General features: G+C 40.9%; 1 protein-coding gene across 2 annotated transcripts in view; it reads right to left on the bottom strand.

Annotated features, from left to right (window-relative positions):
• Positions 1–25,959, bottom strand: part of AUTS2 (autism susceptibility candidate 2) — a 1,232,042-nt gene extending 1,206,083 nt beyond the window's left edge. The window contains exon 1 of one of the 2 annotated variants that reach the window (XM_012640369.1): positions 24,925–25,959. In XM_012640369.1, coding sequence (XP_012495823.1) covers positions 24,925–25,233 — 309 coding nt within the window. In that variant the 5' untranslated portion in view covers positions 25,234–25,959. The remainder of the gene's footprint in view (positions 1–24,924) is intronic. The other variant, XM_012640368.1, reaches the window with a different exon arrangement.
• Positions 25,960–26,364: the final 405 nt, after the last annotated feature.

Genomic DNA, 26,364 nt, shown 5'->3' with positions numbered 1-26,364 from the left:
AGATAGCAAAAAAAATAATTAAACCACACCACCAGGAAAGAATACAGTGAACAGCTGGTATGTTGTTACTATGCAAAATTACAATTAAGCTCAGGTTAATGTCATTTCCAACTAATTACCCACAGTCAGTTGCAAGAGACACACACTAAGAGATTTCACTTTACCTACTTCAACAGTTTTCCCTACTTATGTGCTTCTGCCATCCACACAGCTACAAGGTTCCTCTAAATTTTCTTTTTTTTTTTAATGTCCCAGCTACTCAGAAGCACCAACAAAGGAGTCCCCTCCTCAGTGGTAGATATTAGGAATTGCTATTTTAACTCCTCCCCCCTTGGACACACTTCTCTCCGCATGTCACTTCCTTCACACCAAAATAAGATTCAGTGTCTTCACAACCCTAATTTCCTATGTTCCATTGTGATTCTTTCTCCTCCTTCCCTCAACCCTCCCTGTCTGGGACCCTTTTTTAAATCCCTGCTATGAAAAGGAAAATAATGGTCACTTCACACTTGGTGTATAAATCATTCCTTAATACTGAAGTGCTTAACAGCTTACACCTAAAGGATTACAAATGACACTTTTTAAATCATTTTTTTTTTAATCTACGTGTTCCTTTTAAACAGCCCTCCACCCGGACCCAATAAAAAGAAAGGAAACCTACCAGCACCACCATGGCTAGAATTCCTACCATTCCACAGTTGGGCCCTTCATGAGGCCCTCCCACCGACCACTAGGGCTATCTGCCCAAATAGTGAGGGTCTCTCCAGCCACTGCCATTTGAAAGGAACTTGTAAATAAACACAACAGGACCAAGTCTCATAGAGACTTGGTGGCTTCCATGTCTGACAGCAGACACACAGAAGGCCAGAAACACCCTTTTCCTATAAAAGAGAGACAAGCTAATTTGAAAGACTTTCCTTGAGTCCACTTTTGCTAAGTAAGAGCTGAAGGGAAGAGACAAAGTTCCAACAACACCAAAGCAAGAAAGAATCTTCTAATCTAAATCACTTGAGCTCTACTATTATGCCTCCACTTGGGCACTGCCCCAAAGGCATGACTCACCAAAGAGCGTGACACCACCCCTCCTGCTTCACAGGCCTAAAAGCAGAGGTCAAATAATTTCTCTGTTACTGGCACCTTTGAGAATCTGTGTGGTAAAGAGAAGAAAAGGGATGGAGCCGGGGGGCGGGGCTCGAGGGGAGAAAACTGGCAGTAGTTTCTCTGCTACCAATGGACAGATAACTGCAGAGTGCTATAATAGATTTCAGTTTCTTTGTGAACACAGGAATATTTATTTAATCAATGTACTGTAACAAAACAAGCCTCTGGTGTACTTTTGGAAAGATGGAAAGCCATTCAGAGTAGGGTGATTGGAGTCTTGTCACCTGTTTAGTTGATAGTGGAGATCACCAATATGGGGGAGTATGAGGCAGAGCAGGGGAAGGGCAGCAGCTCTTACATCCACAGAGCCCATGTGCCTGCCAGCAAAATACAGATGTGCAACTGCTAGCAGGTGGCCATAGACAGCTCTCGCCCTCCACCTACATACAGTTTAAGTACAGGGTTTGCTCCAGAACCCTTTACTATAAGCTTCCCTTTCCAGAGAAAACAGGCAAGCTTGCTATTTAATATAGGTAGAACTTCTTGCACTAAGAATCTAATGATTCCTCAGTGGAAAAAAGAAGAAGAAAAAAACCTCAGGGAAACTTCATTTTTGGCTTTAAATGCTCTGAATGGAATAGAATGGAGGAGAGATTATTCCGGGGTGAACAGAGGAACTTCTTTTATTTTTATTAACCAAGAAACTGCCTTTTATCATGGTACCAGATAAAGATACTTGGCTACTAAGACATGTTTAGTAAGTTACTTGGGCAGTAATGACAAGACTCATTTGTTTATTGAGTTACAACTGCAAGGACTGGTTATTGGTCTTTACACATTTTTCAAAACTATCATGAGAATATTTTCAGTGAATTAGATTTCAGAAAAGATCAATCTTAGAGCTTAATCTTGATATATGCTATGAGCATTAATAGACAGTCACTGTCATGAACTGATTTAAGGCTGAATCAAAATATAAACAATACAAACTTAACATTGCCAAAAATTTACAGTAATGAGAGTGATTAAAAAACACCAAGTACAGTGAGGTAATGCTTTTTTCACTTCTACCTTATAATAGTGTTTTATCAACCTTTACTTGTATCTCTACTTTCTTGGGATTTGAGGAGAAGGGGTAGAAGAGGAATTTTGGGGAATTTAATAAAAGTCAGATGTTTCTTTGCAATTTTTTGTTTCTTTGCCTGGGTACTGGCTACTTGGGTGCTGGCTTTGTAATAATTCACTGAGCTGTACACTATACATTTTCAGGATGTGTTCTATTTCACAATAGATGAGGTTTTAAAACTAAATATGCATGAATGTTTTATTTTAGGAAAGTTTAGTAGCATAGAAATTATTTTAAACCACCACTAATACTGATGTCCCAATAAAATATTCAAAAATATCTTCTAAAATAGTGATTCCAAAACTATACGGGGCTTGCTGTAAAAGAACTCCTGGGGAGCCTGTTAAAAAAACAAATGTTCCAGAGCCACACAGCAGGGATTAACTTTTAGTAGATCAGAGACAGGGCCCAGGAATCTGTATGTTTAACAAGCTATCCTAGGGTGCAGTTGTACAATGGGTTTGGAAATCACTGCACAGGACGAGAACTTGTGATGTGCAACAGTCTGAAACTACCTAATCCAGATTCTCCACACCCAATGTGAGTGATCAAAAGTGTAATTATTTGGAAAAGTTTTGCAGAAACCTTAAAATTATAAATGAAAGGGTGTCCTCTCACCAAATACAAAAAATACTTGGCCAAGGCTTTCAGGAATATTTTTCTCACAATTATAACATCTCCCCTAAAAAGGAAGCTGATATGTTATAATCATTAAGTTAACTCCTACTGGGAACCCCGTCCTGCAAATTTAGGAATAGAAACTGTGAAATCAAACGACTTGTCTGTGGCCACATGGGATTCTAGGTCATGGGTAAAATCTGAACATGTGCTTTTCCACAGCACAGTCTAGGAGGCTTTCCCTATTTTCATTACCATTGTGCCATCAAGATTTTAGACTTCCAGAAGTTTAATGACAGGGCCAAAGTCATTCAGGTAAAAACTCTGAAGATAACCTGGAGCCCACAGTTTCTTTTATTTTTTTTTTAAATATTCAAATTTCTTTTGTTATGGAGCCCACAGTTTCCAACCCCAGATAAAACTCTACTCAATACATTCCGGGCTCTCCTTAGTGCCCTTTGAAGGGTTACAGCCAATCCACACTTTCCCTTTCAAATTTATATTCTCTAATTTTAGATAACCACATTAATCTGGGTTGGAAGCTTCAGGCATGAATAGGAAACCAAAATTCAAAGGTAGAAAGAGCACTACCCTGGGGTCTTTTATCTGAGAGCACAATTGGGAAGCCAGCTGGATAATTTGTTTTAGAATACCAGAGCACTTGTTTTTAAACAAAGCATTAGCCAAGGAAAGAGGTTACAACAAAAGGAATCACAGGACCAAAAGAAAAAACAAACAAAAACAAAAAAAACGAGAATACAGGAGACTCTAAAATACCAAGAATCAAAGTGGTTTTTCTACCTTCTTTTTATATCTTATTTGCCAAGACAATAGCTAAAGAAGGCTTGTATTTAGGTCTTTTTTTTAAAGATTTAAGTTAGTTGTGTCCCATTTGAAGTTAAAGTAAAAAAGGCCTAAATGATAAAAACAAATGCCCTTCCATGAACTCACATCATGCAAGACTCAAGTCTGAGAATGGCTTTTGTATTTCCTCTATTAAATAATTTCTTCCCCACTTTTAAGGAAGCCTACCAAAACCTAGAAAGACATCCTCAAGAGTAGGTCAGATAACCCCAGAGGCAAATTTTAGTTTCTAAAATGTCTACCACCCTCCTCCCTAGGGCAAAACCTCAAAGTACCTAGCTATTTTAAACCAGTTCATCCACAGGAGTATGGGTGACACAAATTAAGTTTATAAATTTTCAGTTCAGTTAAATGTTTAAAATATTTTTAATGGAAGCAATACAGTGCAATGGGAAAAGCAGTGACCTATATATTAGGAAAGCTGGGTTCCACATCCCTGTCCTACCACTAACTCACTAGGTCATACAGAAAAATTATATAACATAATTTTCTAGATCTCTGTTTTCTCATCTATAATAAGGTCAGTCTAAAGTACATAGCCTCTGAAGATAGCCATAGATAAAGCAGGGATAGGTGGGTGGGGTAGAGTAGAAAAAGGAGTGAAAGCCCCAGGAGAACATCAGAATAAAACTCTTAAGAAGCACTTATTTAGTCCCATTATGTAAGTAGTTCAAGTCAGGCTCTGGAGCCAGAATGCATGGGCTCCACCACTGACACCTTGACCCGGAGTGTAAACTCTCTGTGCTTGTTTCCTCTCCTATGAAACAGGGATCCTAGCAGTACCTACCTACCTCATAGGAGCACTGTGTGAGTGAGGATTGCATGAGTTGATTTAAGCAATTAGAACACCAAGCACTCAATAAACACTTGTCCTCATTATTATTATCATTGGTGCATCAATACAAGGCCTATGGTGAAGATAAAGTTGACTAACGAGTACTTTCATGTCCTATCCTTTCTAATCAAAAGGTAAACAAAAAGATCTTGTATCTCTCTACATGAGTTTTGGTACCTCTTCATATCCGTGAACCCTCAGGAAGTCCCTGCCCTTCCTTATTCCCAAACCTGTAGATTCAAGTAGATACGCAAGTACTAGATTCTCTATTTGCATGCATATACAGTCCCCAAGGATCCACAGATTTCTAAACCCACCAGGAAAGCCCAAACTGGAAAAAGAGAATGTTTTCTTGCCTTTGAATAACAACAACAAAAATTCATTTCCTGCCCACCTTCCTACACCCTGAAGTCAAAATCTACTTTAGGAATCCAAAAGCTAATACCACAACATACTCTTGCTTCTTTATTATTTTAGATGATTCTTTTTAAGAGCTCACAGGTATAAAGAGTTCTTTCCATGCTGAGAAATTTTTTTTCCTCTTTACTTAACAACAATGCCTTATGAAGATGATGATCCAGAAAGGAAATCATATCAACTACTGGTTTCTTCCTCCATCTAACCCAAAAGCTTTAAGATTTCTTTTTTTATTAACTTTTTTTCCCCTCAAGCTTTTGATTTTTTTCTCAAGCTTTCTACTGACTAAGTGCAAACGTCATCTCTAAGGCATCCCCTCTACTCAAGGGTCCAATGGTACTCATCAGTGCCCAACTGCCCTGACTGCTGGGGATGACTGTAACAGATTTAAGCTTCTCTTGTGATTAAGTCTTTCAAATGAAGGTAACCTGATAGCCTTGCCCTGTAGACAGCCCTAGAAATAAACTTTTGTTTTCTGCCCTTCTTTCCCTCAAATTTATGAGTACATGGATGGATTAGGTGATTCCACTTCAAGCAGAAAGAAAATCAAGTATCATTATTTCTTCAGCATCTTCCCTAAGCTTGAACTTTAGCCGTGCATCATTCTCATCACGTTAAACTGTTAACTAATAAAATAAAATCCAACCAATTCCAAAAGCCCCTGCAAACTGTAATGTCCCAGCATTTAATTCCTGTTTAAGAAATACATTCATGAAGACATTTGTAACCAAAATCCTCAGAATCAAAAAACATAATTTAAGCCAAATTAGGCAAAAACACTCTCTACCTGCCAAAGGGTTCCCCTAGAGCTTTTCCAAGGGATTAGAGTTCTACCACACCTTTATCTGTGTTAGACACCCCAAGAAACAACGCGATGTCAGCATGTAACACCACCCACCCACTCAGCGCAGCCCGAGAATGTTATTCCTTGAGGGCAGGGGCTATGTTTAGTTCACTGTTTTGCCCCCAGTGCTTAGAACAGGAGCCTTGAAACAGAGAACTCATTAACTATTTGCTGAATGGTGGAGTGGACTCGAGGATGGGGTGCTACAAGAGGCTAACACCCACATAGGATAATTAGGTCCCACATAATCCATAGTTGACAGCACTTCTGAGAGATGTCCTGGTTGCCAACATATCCACAGAGAACGGACTGTTCTGGTGACAGGTCATATCTTATTGTACATCTTACCACATATCTTACTGATAAAGCTGTGACACAGACCAAAAAGTCCCTCAACCACCATTCCACAGCTCAGAGCCTTCCTGTAAAGACGTGTGTGACTCCAGGTTTTCTAAATGAAATCCTGTGTCCCCAATGACTTCCAAGGCAATTCTACAACTTTTGCTCACCCCAAACACTCAACAGACAGCAGCTCCCAACACTTCTGAATTTCTCAATCCCCTCTTTAAAGCCTCATTCCTGGTCCCTAAGTACCTGATCCTTTAAAACAAATATGTAAATATATCCCCAGCTTGTTTCACATGGTGATTGGACAGGGAAGACAGTGTAAGGAGAAGAGCTCCCGAGGACATTACCACCCAGAATCTTGGAAAGCAGAACCACATTAAAAAGTCCAATAGAGGAAATGAAAAATAAAGGCCAGGAGTACCATTCACTAATCACACTTGGCTCAGTATCAGGCATGTGAGAGAACCCAGTGAAGAAAAACGGACACACCCTCAAAACAGTGGGTCTCTACTTCAACTGCACAATAGAATCCCCTGGGGAGTTTTTAACAGTTCTGTTTAGAGGCAGGGGCCTTCTCCACCCTCCCAGGAGTATGGGGACTTTTTTAAAGCTCCCCAGGGTATCCCCAGGGTATTCTAATGTGTGGCCAGGTTTGAAAATCCCAGGCTGTAAAGCTTACTGTTGACCGTGTTCCTCCTCAGACAACACATACATAAGAATAACCTACAATATGAAGAAAAGTAAGGTCAAATGCTAATGTTTATTAAATTTGGTGGTGGGGACAGGTGTGTTGGTTATGTTATGCTTTATACTTTTCCATAGTCACAAAATATTTCATAGTCATATATTCACACATAAACATATACACTCTTTTGTTTTCTTAAGAAGTACAGTAGCATGATCATAGCTCATGCTATATAACCTCGAACTCTTAGGCTGAAGCAATCCGCCCACCTCAAATTCCTAAGTAGCTAGGGCTACAGGTGCACACCATCGTGCTCTGCTACATTTTTAATTTTTTGTAGAAACGGGGTCTTGCTGTGATGTCCAGGCTGATCTTGAACTCCTGACCTCAAGCGATCCTCCTGCCTCGGTCTCCCAAAGTGCTGGGATTACAGGTGTGAGCCACTCTGCCCAGCCCATACACACATTTTTACACAAATATATTTTAAAGCAAGCTCACAGTATATTGGTCCTGCAAAGCGCCAATATTAAAAAGAAGATTTTTACATTCCTATGGATTGTAATAGGTACTGGTGATATGTGGGGCTTTTTTCACTGGGGGAAAAGATCAAGACCAATTCAACTAGGTCTGAGTTGAAAACATTGGCCTGCATCCTATAACACACTTCACAGTACAGGTCTTGAAAAATACCCTAATCAAACTCAGCTCAGAAAGACCAAAGATATCTGCTTAACCAGCAATCCACCTAAAATCAACAGAGTTATGAGAACAAAACAAGACTGGCTGTGAAATCCTGTATATAAACAAACATGTGGAGGCAGGAAAGTGGGCTGTGACAAGATGGTATTATACCCAGGGCTCAACCCTAGAACTATCTTAAAATGAGAGTGAGAAAAGCATATTCCAATGAAAGTTTGTCTAGAGACAAGTCCATTCCCCTCCTCTTCATCACAGTGGCAGTACCAGCCCTGAATTCAGACAGTCTGGGTTCAAATCCTGGCTCTACAACTTTCTATCTACATGAGCATGGAGAAGTTACTTCGAATCTCAGTTTCTTCATCTCTAAAATAAGAACGATAACATTACCTACTACACAGGGTTAAATGTAATAAATGTAAAGCTCTGAGTACAAGCAGTAAGTCCTTGATAAATGTGAGCAGTTGTTGTTGATGTTAAAATTATTATCCAAATGGTGGTGATTCTGGCACTGAAGAGCAAAGCTATTTCCCAATTTGTGGTGACTGGGCATTGGAATCCTGCATATTCTTAAAGTGCATCTTTTGGAACATATCCATAAACTGGAAAAGACAAATCTACTGGTATCCAAAAAGATGCCCCATGCCTCCTAAGGCCTGGAGTGGTTGCAGCAAGGTGCAATGAGAAGCCACCCTAAAAGAATATAATGTGTGAGTTCTATATCTGGTCTTGTTTGAACATCAGCTAGGTGACCTTGGAGAAAGTCAAAAACACTTTTTCAGTAGGGAAATGAGGGCTTTAGACAGTTGTTTTCAGCTGTTTTTAAGTTTCTGGCATCACTCAGGCTTAAAAGTCAAAGTTCTTGCAGAAACTTCCCCCATTCCTCCTATTCAACCCCCATCTTCTCCCCCAGCTCCATTCCAGTTGCTTATTCAACAAGCCACTCCTTTTCCTTGAAGCCTGATTCACACTTGTTCTTTCCTCCCTCTCCTTGAATGTCCTTCTCCTAGCTAACCACATTTCTTCTTTTATTATTTTTTAAATTATCATGGGTATATAATAGTTGTCTATCTTTATAGGGTATATGTGATGTTTTGACACCAGCATACAATGTGAATTAATTAAATCAGGGTAACTGGGGTATCCATCCCTCAGGCATTTATCATTTCTTTGCATTAGGACCATTCCAATTCCACTCTTTCAGTTCTTTTAAAGTACACCCTAACTTATTTTTGATTCTGGCTAACGACACTTGTTGTGCTTTACCTCCTTCAGGTTTCTGATCAACTATCACCTTCTCAGAGACATTTTACCTAAACCACCCTCTATAAAATAGCACATAAGCACACGATACCTTACTTAACATCATCAAGTTTATAAGAAACGATGTACAACAAAACCAATTTTGCCATACATGGGGAGAAAATGCCAACTCCACACAGAGAGTTGCCCTGACCAGGAATCAATTTTTTTTCTCATACATATTATAACAAAACAATGTTATCTGAGAACGTGCTGCCCTAGGTTCTATCCCTTTACCCTGTTTTTTACCCTGTCACCTCCCAATATTATGTATCTGTTCATTATTTACAATATATGCCCTACCCCCTGCTAGAATATAAACTCCATCAGAGCAAATACCTATTTTTCTCTTATTTACTACAGTGCTCCCTGCATCTGGAACAGTGCCTACCTGGTACATAGAGCTGTTAGTAAATATTTTTTGAATGAAAGAATAACCAAAAGAATCCAAATACCTTTTTCTTCCCAAAGAGAATCTTACCCTAATACACAGAACAGGTAAAAGCAGAGTTCTTCTGCTTGAATGAGGTCAGGACCACCCCTCAAATGACTCAGTGTCCCCTGAGGTACCCAAAACCACTGCCTGAGATTATCTCCAAAGTCTCTTACCACTCTGAAAGTCTCCAAGTCCACGTTATTTCTGTTAGGCTCCAAAGAGAAACATTAAATTTTGTGAATTACATTCCCCTCTGTGATTTCACTTACTATTCACTGGTAGCTGCAAAAAGGACCCTCAAAATTCAAAGGATACCATGTCCCACAACCATTGCATCCCTAAAATATCTACAAACCAGGCAGTAAGTCTGTCTGGATGGCTGAAGAAAAAAATCCAACTACGCAGGGCTGGAAGAGGGGGGTGGTCTCTTTCTATGCCCTGTCACATGGTCCCTGGGTCTCTGGGACCCACCACTGAACCTCTAGGCTGTAATAATCTCACTGCTTTTAACCAGGGAAATGAAGAAGGGTGGTGGACTTGAGACCCATGTGCAGACAGATGATATACAATGGAGGACACAAATTCAGGCAAAATGGCAGCCACCAGGTGGTTTCCTGATTCCACTACATAGTCTTTTTATATCTAAATGACCCCCAAATAAAATAACCTCTGGTTTAGCCTGCTTTGGGCTCACATTCAGAAAAACAGAGGTTGAAGGAGTGTCCTAGAAAAAGAACTTCTGCGCAAGACATGAATAGTTGGAAGAAACACTTCTGAGAACCCAACTGACTAAAATATAGTGATGGGGACTTATGCACAACTAAAAACCCTTCTCACAGTTGCAGGGAAGATAAGAAATAAACTCAGCAAACAAGTAAATGAGACCTGTGCAAAACTCTATCACCAAGTCTAGCAGTGCTGAACTAAGCAAGAGTCACAGATTTAAAGTATGGTGACCCACCCCCTAAAACTGTAATCTAATCCTTAAGCTAAAGACAATTTAATGTCTTTGCATGTCCGTAAGTTTTCTAATGACACCACTGCCGTCAGCATGCTACAGGAGTGCTTCTTGGAAGATGGAAGTAATGACAAAGCACATCATTGGGAAAGGCAATTATATGCAGTACTAACCATTTTACAATGGCCATATGGGCTATATTTCAACAATGTAATTCCAAATCAGGCTGAACATACATACTTCTCTGTCCCTAATCTCAGGTACACCATACTAAACAAAAGAAGAGTATAGCTGAAATATGGGCAGCAGTTGTAGAAACCTAAAACAAGAATGCCAAAATAATGTCCACCTATAAACAGTAAATAGAGGACACCCACACCGATCCCTGCCAGGCTACCTTCACACTCTGTTTCCTTAATTGAAAACATCATTAACAGGGGTATTACAAACCACCAGAGGGGCAAAAAAGGACACAAGGAGAAATTACAAATAGATAGTTTCTATCTAAAATTTTACGATCTGAGACAGGCCCTAGAGGTAATACAGAACTTGTATTTTACAAATACATAAAATTAAAAGTGCACATTTAGTAATAACATTCATTGGGTGTCAGGCAGATGGGAGGGGGTAGGAGGTGATGGGTATGTACACACCTAATGGGTGCCGTGTGCACCCATTAAAAAAAAAAAGTAGGCAAGACAAAATACTTAGGAATCTCTAGAAGAATATAAGCTTATATGCACGATAACCTGTAAGAGGGGTCCCTATTCCAATTTTTTTTTTTTTTTTGAGACAGAGTCTCACTGTGTTGCCCGGGCTAGAGTGCCGTGGCGTCAGCCTAGCTCACAGCAACCTCAAACTCCTGGGCTCAAGCGATCCTCTTGCCTCAGCCACCCGAGTAGCTGGGACTACAAGCATGCGCCACCATGCCCGGCTAATTTTTTCTATATATTTTTAGTTGTCCGATTAATTTCTTTCCATTTTTAGTAGAGACGGGGTCTTGCTCTTGCTCAGGCTGGTCTCGAACTCCTGAGCTCAAACAATCCGCCCGCCTCGGCCTCCCAGAGAGCTAGGATTACAGGCGTGAGCCACCGCGCCCGGCCCCTATTCCAATTTTTTACACTTCTATTCTAGGGGGCTGTTTTAAGAATTCAGTGAGACAAGTATGTGCAAGGATTTAGAACAGGGACTGGCACACGATAGCCCTCAATATCATGAGCCTGAACCCTTGCCTTTGACAAAGGCTTAAAATCCACTTGAATATTATGACCTGGGAAAAGGTTAGATTTTAATACAGGGAGAAAGAGTGAAAGGGACACAGAGAAAAACAACAATGAATATGCTACAGATATACCATATGAGTGGCAGCCATCTAAGTATAAATAAGCTCGAGCTTTTAAAAGGAAAACGAAATACTTCCTCAACTATGGCAAGATACTCTCCCTCCCTAAATCCTAGTATTATACCTAGAAAATCCGTTATAAACAAGACAATTGTCAGCAACAAGGAACAAATGTGGTCTACCAGAGACCCATTTGGGACTCTCTCATCAAATGAATCTGTATTAAAAAGAAGAGTGTAAAGGGGTGAGGACCCCAGGCTTTCAAGTCAGGCAGAAACCTCTGCATTTCCTGCCTCTCTTGTGCTCATCATGGGCAAATTGACCTAACCTCTCTGAGCTTTAGTTTCTTCAACTTTGAAACAGAGACATCATTCCTTTTTTCATTAGGTAGTTCTATGGCATAATGAATACAAAATTGCTAGCACAATGCTAAGAGAAAATACTTAGTAAATAGCAGCTCCCCTTTCAAAATTTCTTTTCATGGAGTTTTTGTGGAAATAGGTCAACTGTAAAGAAGCACTGACTGAGTGCCTACTATGCATGAATTACTGAGTGAAGGAAGCACAATTCTGAGAGCCTCAAATATCCCCAAAAGGACATATGTAGGAAGAGTGCAGGGGCCAAATTTAGGCACCGAATAGAGGGTAAAAAACAATACATTACAAATTAGGTAATCCCAACACTTTGGGAGGCCAAGGCGGGGGACAACTGTTTGGGCCCAGGAGTTTGAGACCAGCCTGGGCAACACAGAAAGACGCCATCTCTTAAAAAAAAAAAAAAATTATTTGGGCATGCTTGCTGGTACAGGCCTATAGTCTCAGCTACTCAGGAGGCTGAGGAGGGAAGATTGCTTGAGCCCAAGAATTCAAGGTTACAGTAAGCTATGACTGAGCCACAGCATTCCAGCCTGGGTGACAGAGGGAGACTCTTCTCTCAAAAAAAAAAGAAAAGAAAGAAAGAAAGAAAAGAAAAAAGAAAAAATTAGGGAGAAAACTCTTTTTCTCCCCCAAGGTTCCAGTCATAATTCCCAAGTGATGACACACAGTAAGCCATTACAGAGCATATGACAGACCAAGAAAAAAAATTAACAGCATTTGAACTTCCCAACAGATCCCAAAGAAAACATGAGGCACATAGTGTCACAGTCAATACCTTCAAAAACTCCTTTAGGCTGGTCCCAAGATCTGAATCCATGAAAAATCATTTCAGAAAGATGAAATGCTCCCAAAGCTAAGAAATAAAGCATTTCTCTGACCTAATCCATATCCCGGCATTAAGACTATCAATAATGTACTATCATTACTATTATTATTATCATCATCATGATTCTGGAAACAGAAAATAGTTGCAGTTAAAATTAATTCTGGGTTTGAAATATAGATAAAAGGATGGCTTTACTGAATAGGTTTTGAAGTTTGAATGATTGAAGTGGAAAGTGGGAAGCCACATTGCCAAAATAATTTACAATTTTTAAAAAGTGACCAAGGGAGGTAGAGGCAATATAGATATGCTTAAACAGTTTTTGATAATTTCAGATATTATGTAAAACTACTTTTAAACACAGGAAACATTTCTGGAATCACATTATACTTTAATATTTAAAAACATTTATATTCCAGCTGGCACAGTGGCTCATGCCTGTAATCCCAGCACTTTGGGAGGAGGAGGCAGGAGGATCACTTGAGGCTGGGTGTTCAAAAATACCCTGAGCAAAAGCGAGACCCTGTCTCTACCAAAAATAGAAAAATTAGCTGGGCATGGCAGTGCAAGCCTATAGTCCCAGCTACTTGGGAGGCTGAGGCAGGAGGATCACTTGAGCCCAGAAGTTTGAGGCTGTAATAGCTATGATGACGCCACTGCACTCTAGCTGGGGCGACAGAGCGAGACTCTGTCACAAAAAATAAATAAATTAAATTAAATACCTTCAACTGAAGGTAACCTGGAACAATCTGGTCCATTTCTATATTAGATTAATAAAACATTTTAAAACAACACAACTGCCTAACACAGCAGGTATCAACATTCAGGTGTGAAAGCCTACCTTCCAGCACACAGGCTGAATTATCCCCATGCCTCTCACCTGCAATTATCATTTGCTCCCTCCCCAGGTGGCTCTCTGCCACCACATATCCTTCTAGGCTCACATCTGGAAATACAAACTCCCTCTGGAGGCCTCATATGCTAAGTAAGTCAGAAGGAGGACAAAAACAAAACTTCATGCTGGTTTGGACAACTTCTAAAAATATCTATTTTCAACACACAGTATAAAAGCAATTTGACAAAATACCCTTAAGTCACCATGGTTAGGGAGAAGTATTTTCAAAATTAAAAAATTAAGTTTACTTCACGGTTCCTATAGAGGCCAGCTTCTTCTATTAAGGCCAAAAATTTAGCAAAGAATATTTCATCAATTCAGAGGGCATAATTAGATGTTTTGATTAAAGCGTTTTCCTCCCCTGGTTAACAAGATATAACAGATGTCACTGACTTCCCTAATAACAATACAGCCTTGCTTTTGGCATCTTTACAATTTTAAAACTGAACTGTCATATAGAAAAATTATAGCTAGGGTGTCTCTGTACAATCATGACTCTGAAGTGGTTATGACATGCCTGGACTCCCCGATGGAACAGATATGGAAATCATATTCCATATTCATAGCCGAGAGCCCTCCTTAGCAAGCACTTGAAAACCAAGCTCTGAAATTTGAATGATACAGGCTTATTCAAATCACCACCAATTATTCCTGGAAGCACCAACCAAGTGAGGTATAAAACCTGAACAGAAAATGCAAATCTCACAGTCACTTTCTTCCAGGAGCACAGGGAACACATGCAGAAAAGTGTCTCAGAGAAAGCAATGCCCATCTAAAGAGACTCGCTCTACCAAAATCCCAGCTTCCTTGCAGAGAGGAGGAGTACTATACTTGATAAAAAGGACTCTCATTTTTCACAGCAAGATTCCCCTGGTGTATTTGATCCAATTTATAAAAATTGGATTTACACCAATTTTGTCAACACATCAGTCCAGAGTGTAACTACAGATAGGCCTGAATTTTAAATGGGAGGCAGAGCCCCTCTGATTGAAGTTCAAACAAAAAATCCTGGTGTTTAACAACTCCATTAATGACATCAAGCACATATCTAAAGATCACTCAGCCCTTTTGTCAGTCACATATGTTATTTATAGGACAGCATATCAATCATGTCTTCCCTTTATTATTTTCTACTTTCTGGTCCTAAGCTATTTGGTCTGTCAAATTAATACATCCCATTGCTGCTGCAAATCTAAACAATGCTTGATAAAAGATTAATAAAATAGTTGGGTTCTCTGCAACCACATACACACCCAGGGAAATTCATCAATGTCTTTTTATTTGCATATTTGGCTGACTGCCCCCTGCAGCAAATATGTAAGGCACAATGTTCAGGTATCCTGGTTTATGGTTTGCATTTAATTCAGGGTGTCAATCTGCTTCTGTTTTAATTACATCCATCTTGACATGTTATTACAATCCCATGAAAACTTCTTTTCATTATATGAATGGCTATAAATATATACACATGACAAACAGTTGTTATAAATTTTCTGGTTCAGCAATTAACAGGCAAGATGCCTTAGCCAACACGTCATGTGGATTTAATATTTTGAGTCTGTCTTTAGAAGCAAAGTTTGGTTGAGTCTTCAACTTAACCATATTCCAGAGTTCACTCATTTCACATGTTCTGCTACTATGATGTTATTAAATTGCTCTGAGTTTCCCTGGATTGCTAAGCTGAAGAAAATATTTTACCCAAAAAAATTGCATTAAAATTTTAAGTGGGCCACATTAAGGTCATCTTACATCCAGTTATTTTATTTTTCCACTGGATGTTCAAGATTAAGAAACTCTCATATCATCACTCTAATATTTATTTGTTCTTTTACACCCTTATGAAGGGACAAGGGTGCATTTAAAAAAAAACAACAATGATGAACTTACAGAGAAAGGCCAGTGAATTTTAGGTCAATATACTGGGAGAAGGTGTGGGAAAAGAAGAATGCTTTTAAAATATTCTTGATGTTGAGTAAAGCAGAACACTTTAGGAAAAATGGGAAGCTTCACAATCATGAGTGTTCACCCACATTTGTAGTATTATTTTTGTTTTTAAAAAACCTCCTTCCAAGGTTCCCAATCCTTGGGACTCCTCAGTACTAATTTAAGAGAAGCAGACAGTCTTCTCTGGGTAATAGTGAGAGCCTCTAACTCCCAGTGTGATCTTGAGCAGGTCAATTAACCTCTCTGGGTTGTGTTTTCATTTGCAAAATAAGAGATAGAGCTATATCACTAAGGATAACATCTGTGCCTCTGATGCCATATGGCTTAGAAAGCACACCAGTCAGCAAAGGCTGGAGAGAGACTGATCAAAAGGCATATCGTTTAGGTACTAACTTTAGGATATCTCCTAAAGATTGAGCGCTGCACATCAGTCTCAAAACTATAATTTTCAAGTAATCAAAGTGACCACCATAACAAATGAGGAAGCAAACTTGGCAATATGCAGCAACACACGATACCAAATGCTTATTTTCCTTTTTGCTCCAGGGAAAGTAATATTTCACTTCAATTATATAAGATCATTTCTTACAAACCAGGACCTTCATTATTTTTGCCAGCTGAAGGCGTACAGAGAATGCGTGAAGTCACTGGAATTTCTACCATGTGGCTGGAAAACAGATAATAATTTAATGTCCAATTAGTGTGTTATCTACATCTTCATTCTCTCTCTTTTTTTCTTGCTTGTAAAGTTTTTAACTATGAAAAACTATGCACTGAACATGTGACCATCAACCTTTAGGCAGCAAGTATAATTTGACCCAAAAAACCTAGAAGAAAAAAAAGAAGTGTACTTCAGTACAATTGAGGATAATGCAATACTGCACTAGAAAAGCTTAATTACTCTTTTTAAATTCTAAAATATCACTGCCATCAGACACTTAACAAAAACTTAAAATGGGGCCGGGGCGTGGTGGCTCACGCCTGTAATCCTAGCACTCCAGGAGGCTGAGGAGGGAGGATTGCTCAAGGTCAGGAGTTCAAGACCAGCCTGAGCAAGAGTGAGACCCCCCTCCCCATCTCTACTAAAAATAGGAAGAAATTAGCTGGACAACTAAAAATATATAGAAAAAAATTAGCCGGACATGGTGGCACATGCCTGTAGTCCCAGCTACTCAGGAGGCTGAGGAAGAAGGATTGCTTGAGCCCAGGAGTTTGAGGTTGCTGTGAGCTAGCCTGACACCACGGCACTCTAGCCCAGGCCACAGAGCAAGACTCTGTCCCAGGAAAAAACTTAAAATGGGTTTGGTTTTGTGGAGGGTAGGTATGGGGACAACAAAAAGGAAAACAACATCCCTCAAGTATCATTACAAGTTGACACTGGCAATGACTTAAACTCAGTCTCGGATTCAGAATTTAGAAAGTATCGGATTTCACTCATATAACCAAGAGTCACAAACTGTCTTTGCAAGATGTTCCTCAGATAGTAGCAACCACGCCGTACTTAAAATTTGAAAACTTTCAGCCAAAAATGAATCTCAAACTGCATTAGCCATTTTGTATTACTTATAAACGCTAAGCTTTTTTCTATCTCTTCTTGTGACTCTATTTCACTACACATGGGTTTTCCAGGGCTCTGAAGGTTCCAAGGAGGTATGGCACCATGAGATACAGTAGTAAGCCAATATCACAGTAAAGTCTTTTAAAAAATATTTGTATGTAGTTAGTAATTTGTAATGTTTGTTCCAGCAAACCATAACTAGGGTTCAGACACAAACTGGGATATCAGAAAGGTGAGCTCTAACAGTTTAGAAAACTGCGACAAGCAATTCACCCTCACAGAGCTAACATTAAAGCCCTTCAAACAATGTCAAAATTAAAATGATCAAAGTGTCAAATTTTCAGGTTTCCACATTTCATCCACAACTTCCTAAATCCATTCATTACCTTTTATTAACTTTATTCATAATTTTCATAGCTCTACCACAATAAAGGAAGAGAGAGAGGGAGGGAGGGAGGAAAGGAAGGAATAAGGAGAGAAGGAAGGAGGCAGGTACCAGGTGGGTGGAGAATCTAAATAAATCCTAAGATGAGACTGCAACATACACTAACTAACGTGTGAAATAAACACCTTCAAAGGCAGCAGCAGTTCACATCCAGGTCCCCTTGCTATGGATGGAATCAGCAACCTGAAGAGAACTGAGACATAGAAGCCTGCACTTGTCTAGTCCCTTCCTAAGCAAACAGAGGCAGTCAGATTATGGAAAAGCCATACCTCCTCTCCTGAGTTACTAGTATAAAGAGGACCTATTCTTTGAGACCTTGCAATACATATTGACTGCACACCAAGACATACAAAACTAGAAACTACCCTTACCCTGAAAGTTTGTTAGAAGAAATTAAGGATGAACACAGCTCAGACTTGGAAGAATTAATACATACTTAGGGTCTCACCAGCCTTAAGTTCTATGTCCTCCCATTCTAGAGAGAAAAAAAAAAAAAAAATACCATTAATGGAACAGGTGTAGATTATATGAGAAACAGTTCTGCCCCAGCTAACAATGTTCCCAAATTGTTTTTGATCCTCTCCTGTCTTGGGTTTTACCAAATTCATCACTATAGTACTCTTCCAAACTTCAGTGATCTGAGTTTTCAAATCTACCTGAATTTTTTTTTCAGAACTTTCTCAGATGAATAGTTGCTATCTCATTACTGAGTTCTTTACCCTAAATCTACCACAGTTTGGGTAGATCCTAAACCTGAAAAAAATGTTGCTTCTTGAAGAGAAAATATAGCATGAATCACTTTAACAAAGTTAGGCTACAATTAGTACACTATGACTCCTATACAGGAGTAAAATAAAATAAAATGTAAAGACACTAACCCACCATCCTTTACCCTCTGCACCCATGCAAGTACATACACACAGACCCCCTCCATCAAGAAGTGCTGTAGACCTTCTTGTCCAAAGGTTTCCAAATCTTATAGCTCTTGGGATCTAAATTATTCCTCAGCAGCTAGTCTCCACTACTGTTTTCTCCATTTGGGTACCTTATTTCTAATCCTAACATTCTCTCAAACTAAACAATCACCATTTATTCTTGAAAGTATATAGAATTGTGGTATAGAAGTGTCTCAGAATTTCTTTATCAGCCTCAATACTCTTGGAATCATGTTTACTGTTCTGTTTTTTTTTTTAACCCTTTTTCAACAATGGTAACTAGAGAACACTACTCTCAGTATCAAAGGCCTAATCACTAACTTCACAATTCATTTTTTAAATTTACTGATTCTCTTATACCCTGTCCACTTCCCCCTAAAAAAATCTGAATCAGTTAATTTCCACAGCTAATATAAATCACATGGAATCATCATACCACAACCTTCAACTTCATCTCACATATAGTCCGCAAGTGATGTTCTGCTTTGTAGAGTAAAATACAGAGACTCAGTAATACAGTTAAATACTTGAATTCATAGCCACACACACTATTCACACTCTTTCTTTTCTCCAAATTTTCTCATCACTTAGGAACTCCTCAGATCCTAAAACTTTCAGCTATGTACACTTTCATAAGTCAAATGCTGGAACTGACCCATTTACTAAGCAGTCCCACGGCCAAACTTTCCAAAACAGAAAGTGAAAAATGTAACAAAAACACAGCACCACAGCTGTGCCTGGCTGTGTAACCACAGAAGAGAGTTTCTAACCCTTTTTGAACTACCACTTCATACATAGCAAGCAAAAGGCGGATAATCTGAAACCTTTGTTTTCACATCAATGTCAACCTCCTTTCTCATCCAACCTCTTCTTACAGGTAGCCAAAAAGCAGCAATACATGAAACTAGAAGGGACCAAGAGAGGATAAAACATACTGGCTGAAGGGCAGCTTAGTGGCATCAGAACTGGGCTACTATCACACTGAAAGAGCTACTAATGAGAATCATTCACCAATATTCACCTCATGGTGGGCTGCGAACAATCAGTGAAAAGGCTGACACCAGGCAGGAAAGGGGAACAGGAAAAGAAGTGGACTAATCTCCCTCACTGTTTACATCTCCCTCACTATGACACTCTCTTGCCACTCTTCCTTAAGAAGCAGCCTCCCACACAGACTACAAGCTTCTGTGCCTGGTTTTTCCAAGTCGTCTACCATCAGCCCACTCACCCTACACTCAGAGATCATCAAATTCCAAGATCTGGAGGGACTTTTTTTGAGATCTTTTCCAGCATTTCCCATACTGCATTGTGGGTTACAATGCTGAGAATAAAAGTGCTCCATGGTCAAATAAATTTAGGAAATAAGGCACATTACATTGCCTTCTTAGATATTGAAAGTTCACATTCACATAATGAAGACTTTTAATTCTGGAACAAGTCATCCATTTAATTTTGTCTAGCCCATCAAGCTCCAAACACTATTTGAGGGCAGATCATTCTGTTTTGGTCTGGAACACAGCCTATGAACATCTGCAAAGCTATGTTCCCTTCCAGCTTGAGAATCTTTGCTCACTAAACTAGCCTAAACCTCTCCACTAATGAATGAGGAAAATGATGCTTTTAGAAAATAACTTCTTAAAGTCCAACAAGTAGTTAGAAGGGCCAAGCCTGGAAAATGGGTCTTCACAGGTCTCCTGACCCCCTAACAAGCACTCTTTACTTACTTTTGTACCCATTTCTACCAGCCCTTCTTTGCCCCCAAGGTCTAACCACATAACATCTCACTTGTCTTGTTTCTGTGCCTTTTCCACTATTCCTTTTCCCTGTCCCCCATTCCTTCCCTATCTATCCAAGTAACTAATCCTTCTAGGCGCCATCTTCTCCATGAAGACTTCTTAAACACTTCAGCCTATCTCACTAACCTATCCATAAAAACCTATTGCACTTAGTTGACATTAGGCATTCAAATGCTTGTTTTAAAATTATTTTATAGGTGGTGGACATATTTTATCAACTACACTGCATACTTCTTTGAGATGCTATATATGTGTGTGTGTGTGTGTGTGTATATATATATATATATATATATTTTAGTTTTCTCTATACTCCTTGCACATATTAAGCACTCCATAAATATTTGCTAGCTGATATAAAGAACATGATTAATGTTTTTTAAGCAGTTGAACAAGTGAGATTTGACCATAATAATTAAAGCCTATTAACATGGCATGTTATAAGGACATCAAATTCTGTGCAGCCTACTTATGCTACTGATATGTGGGTAAGCCCAGAAACAGAGCTAGGAAATGAAGACCATATGAAAGTCTGGGTTTGATGCTCTACCCACTAGAAATGAGTCTTCCTTCATTTTCATAAGTCTGCAAAGCTCCAACTGGCCTCTTCTCTACTAATTCCAGAAATTTCACCTTTGCTTCCCTTTGTCAGTATACAAAAGGAAGCTGCACTAAGAATTCAGTGCACAAAAGAGAAGTGAGGGGGAAAATAATGGATTTGCAAAGTCAAATTTTGAGCCATGGTGCCCACATGGCTTCCTAATAGAGATCACACAGAAACCCAAATCAGAACAGAAAGCCAACATTACCTGGCACATCAGAATACACTGATGGTACTAGAACCTCAACATTTCTATTTATACTTTGTTTGCTAGAACCTCTCCCCCCTTTTTTAAACTAAACATCATATCTGGGGATATTTGCTCTTATCCTGTCACTCAAAGAACAGACAGACAATACCATATCCGAATGGCAATTCTACTTCTCAGCTGCATAATGAAAAGAATATCACATTCAACTTTAGCTTCCTCACCTACCCTCTTATCTTCTATCATGAGACTCTTCATAATCATACACTTGAACTTCAGGGCTCAATTACTCAAGACAAGTGTCCCTGCAGAATACGAAACTATCTCAGCCAGCTTCACTGCCTATAAAGTCTGAGACTTGTCAAACTACCCCCAAAGCTTTCACCATCCTAAATAAGAATCCAACAACAGTACAGAATAATCAACATAAAAATGCAGGTTCTCATTTGGCAAGTTTATTACTACTCTAGTACCAATAATACCATAGTTGGACTGGAACTATTTATATCAGCACATTTCATTGTGAGTTAGGAGGCTCTTTTTTAAAAGGGAAGTCCAAAATCAGCTACTCAGAACAAAGTCATCAAGTCTAATAACTGTCCATTAACACACAAAGTGCGCTACTCCACAGTTTGCCAGCTATTCCTCTGAACTGGCATAAGTTATAAACCTACTTGTGCAAGCCAGTATTTCTGGTTTCTTATCACAACATCACACCAGCAGCAGCCTTGATGATATGTGTTGAAAATTTTTCATTCCTAAACACAAGGCACAAAAACATACTATTTATTTAGGATAACTCTAAACATCTCTAATAACTCTTAACATTTTACAAACACTCCTGTAACACACATTTCTATCCAAGTTCATAATTTAGTTGCCTGTTACCTAATACGCCCTCACATTTCTTGGTGATAGTTCACCATCTCTTCCAAATTTAGTACAGTGGAACACCGGAGGCTTCATTTTAACAATCACTACACACATGTTTTGACCATAAAGCATGGAAACAATTTGATAGCAAGAAGCCAACATATCTACCTTTTGCCAAATATATCATGATTTTTATTTCCCATTGTGAGTTTTTAATCTGAAAAGTGTATTTACAGCTTTCTTACAAAAGTTGGGCCCTTAAAATGTAAATACTGACAAGATACTTGATATTAGGGAACTGTTATAAATTTATTTAGGTATGATAATGGCACTGTGAGGTTTTTGGTGGGATTTGGGTGGTTTTTTTGAGTCATTATGGTTTAGAGATTCTTATAGAAGTATTTATAGATGAGATCATATGATATCTGGGAGAGGGAATCAGTAGTAGATGGAATATAGAAAAAATAAGACAGGAGTTGGTGACTGATGAATCAGGATGTTGGGTGTATTAGGGGTTTATTGTACTGTTCCATCTACTTTTATATATGCTTAAATTTTTCTATAAAATTTTAAGTAAACTTTTTAAAAGTTAGATCTTTTATACTCACACACAGATATGTATATGATTTTTAGATATGAAGGTGGCATAGTATTCAGCTAACCAAAGTAACTTGGGTTTTGAATCTATAAAAGCAGCAGAAAAAAATAATTAGAGCAAAGAAAGTAACTATGTTAATAGTACATTTTAAACTCGTCTTCTTTAAAAATTTTCTAAGCTCAAAAGAAACTGGAATGGGCATATTTTCTCTCAAAAGCCAATGGATAAATATACATCACAAGCCCAAACACCTATTTATTAAAAATAAAGTAATCAAAAACAACTGCACAAGTATATATCTACATCTATATGTAGATATATCTATCTCCATCCCTACTTAGCCTTCAAAAATGTTCATGGGAATCTGGAGGACCCTCTTGCTTACTGAGAGGGGCCACACAGCAGCCCAGGATAACCATGTAGAATGCAGAACCACTTGTAACCAGCTCTTACAAGTAATTTCCTAAATCAACCACAGTTAACAACGAAGAACCAAATTCTAGGCAGCAATTTCTACTAGGAACACACTGCCATCTCAATTCCTATTTTAAAGCAAGAGAAAGAGGCAGAGAGAAGGAGGTCACCCTGTACAGTAACCACCTACCTTGGCAAAGTTAAAGCCACAGTTTGAATTATCCTAGTAAGTGGTGAACCTCAACACTCAAAATTTTACCCAATAAAGAACCAGTTCTAGAACCAAAGGGCAACTGATTCAATCACTAACATCAAAATCTATATAGCCACCGCTACCACCACCACCCGCCCCCCTTCACCGCCACCTCCCTTATTTCCCAATCAATGGCCACCATCCACCACAGTGACCACCAGCAGCCCAACCAAAAGCAGTTCAAACAGAAAAGGACAATATTGACAGAAAGGCTTCCTTTTAAAAAATATTTAAACCTGACACCAGAACACATACACAGAACCAGCAATCTAAATCTGCACAACTACTGTATGTGAGATTTAAGCTGTCATTAACAAAGCTTGCATTTGAGCATCTGAAACAATACCATAGTTAACAGAAAAAAAAAACAGAAAGGGAAAAGTTTCCTTCTGGAATCTCAAAACATCACATCAGGTGCATGAAAGACTATAAACCAACTCATATCTTGGTTTTGTGCTTAAGAAAGCTGGACCAACTCTACGGAATCTCAAAGCCTTCTCTCTGTGTGTGGTGTGTTGGGGGTGGGGACAGGGAGGTAAGAGGAGGAAAGAAGGCGCTTAAATTTTAGAGGCCAGTGACCAAAGCACCAAAGAAGATCTGTCCAGGCAAAGTCAGTTTCCCCCTGACCCCTGGGCAGTCCTCCTCTACCTCCCTCCCTCCTCCTTTCCCCACCACCCCAGGAGGCTGTTAGCCAGCAGGAAAATGTGCACTTGGAAATCCACGCTGCAGGTGCCCAAGGAATAAAGAAAGACACACATATATACACACACACACAAAGCCAATCACTTAGGAAGAAAAAAAAAAGAAAACACAAAAAAAGGAAAGGGAAAGGGACAATTGGTGACAAGCCCTTCAGTAGGATTTTCTTTCCTCCCACCAGTCCTCCCTGGTGTACCTTTTCTGTGCTTTAACTAAATTGCTCTTGTACACACACACATGTGCATATGTATGTGTACAGATATTATAATTAACCCTTACTGTAATAGAGCCCCACACAGAATAGAGAAATATTCCATCCTTTCCTCTTCTCTCCCCTCCTCCCTCCTTTCTCCCAACCAGGAGAAAACGCCCCCTTCCCCAGCTTAACCAAAAAAAAAAAAAAAAAAATGCGAGGGGGGTGGCGCAAAGAAACCACAAAACCCCATCAATCTCCGGTCCCGAGGACACCCAGAAAAGGTATATACTATACAGACACACACACGGACATATGGCTCTGTAGGAAGCACACAGAGAACCGTCCACAGGCGCCCCAAACCCAGCAAAGAGACTTCCACCAGCCAAGAAGCCATGATTGGGGAGGGAGAGAAGGAAGGAGTAGGGGCAGAGCTATCCGTGGAGAGGGGGCGCATTGTTGTGATGCCTGAACCCCTTTCTTTCTGCCCATCTGCTGTGGAGGGGGGTGCAGGGAGGGGGCGCAGGGGAAAGGCGAGTGAGAACGAGGAAACCAGGAGACCAGGCACGGCTTTGCGATTCCCTCCTGCTGCCTGTCTGCCCGCGCCCCCAGCTCCCCCCAACAATAAGACCTCAGCCCAGACAGACAGACAGCCCAGAGCGCGACGGGGGAAGCAGGAGAGCCGGGCGCAGCCGAGTGGGGTCGTGCATAAAGGGAACCCGGGGGGAGGGGGTCCCCCTTACCTCCAGCGCTTCAAAAGTGACAAAGCTGGTCATGGCAAATCCATCAATGATGTCCTCTTCGGCCGAGGTGGACTCTCTCCGCTTCCTCCGCGGGGGTCTGGGCCGGGACGGGGCGGAGGACGGGGGCTTCCCATTGTCTTCCTTGTCGGAGCCCGACGACGAGGCGAGTGAGGGCGCCCGGGTCCGGCCGGCCCCGCCGCCGCCGGCTGCGCCGGCCCCCAACCCGCCCCGGGAGCGCCTCTCCCGGTCTCGCTGCGACCGCGACCGCCGCTTTTTGCGGAGTCCATGGCCCCGCGTCGGGCCATCCATGGCTCTGCCACGCCGGGGTCTCCCCGCTCGCCCGCTACAGGCTACAGCCGCGACCACACAAAAAAAATTGACACCAAGCCCTCCCTCCCTCTTCACGGCTTCCCTCCGCCCCGAGGAGGGCGCGGGGGAGACGGCGGCCGAAAGAAGGGAGAGAGGGGAAGAAAGAGAGGAGAAAAGAAAAGGGGGAAGGGGCGGAGAGAGGGGAGGAGGGACGGGGAGCGAGGGCGAGAGGCGAAGAGCCCAAGTGTGGGGCTCCCCACAGCACCGAGGGTCGGAGATGCCTGGGAGCAGCGCCGAGCAAAGTAATGGCTGAACACACAGGTCTCCTTTAGAGGAAAAAAAAATAACTCACGAAGCAGGCAATAAATCAGAATAGCGGAATGCTTTGATCAAGAGACTAGGAGGCTCCGGGGAGCCCTCCCCGCGGCCATTCTCCGCCGCGCCCCCCGTCCCCCGAAAACGCCTGCACCCCCCGATCCAAAATCGGATCCGAAAAGGTCGCGGGAAAGTGGGGGCAATGAACTTCACCCGCCCCTCGTGCAGGAAAACACCCCCGCCGCCTCTCACACACGCCTCGGAGAAAACTCACTCCCAGGCTCCAAAATTTTTAAGAAATGTAGCCAGGGAAGGCCAGGGCTCCGGAGCGACCTGAGAGGGGCGAGACCCCCCAGAGACGGAAGCATAATAATGCAATAATTAGCAGAGGAGAGGGCGAAACTGAGAGAGGTGGAGAAGAGAGGCGGAGGAAAGGAAGGAGGATGCTGGAGCAGTTGTGGGGTTTGCTTTTCGGTCTTCGAGGGGGGAGGAGAGGGAGATGAAAGAAGAGAAGAAGCTAACCCTGACGCTGCCACCCGCCCCCTCCTCACAAAAATATTTTTTCCAGACCCAAAGAAGAGGTCACCCTTCCTCAAAAAAGGGAGGGGGTGAGTCAGTCAGTCAATGAGGAAAGCAGAAAGAAATCTCCAGCGGGAGAGACACCGGTGTGAAGCCGCCGCCGCCGTCTGCTGCCGCCGCTACCTCTCCTCGTCACCCAGCCTGAGGGAGAAGCGCTGCCGGCAACGCCGCTCTCGCCGCCGCCGCTAATGCTGCCGCCGCCACCGCCGCGAGAGCCCCGAGCCGGAGGGCGCACGG

Source organism: Propithecus coquereli, unplaced genomic scaffold (genome assembly GCF_000956105.1).
Source record: "Propithecus coquereli isolate 6110/MARCELLA unplaced genomic scaffold, Pcoq_1.0 Scaffold150, whole genome shotgun sequence".
Taxonomy (NCBI): Eukaryota; Metazoa; Chordata; class Mammalia; order Primates; family Indriidae; genus Propithecus; species Propithecus coquereli.
The sequence above is the reverse complement of the archived record's forward strand: the minus strand, read 5'-3'. Positions and strand labels throughout refer to the sequence as shown.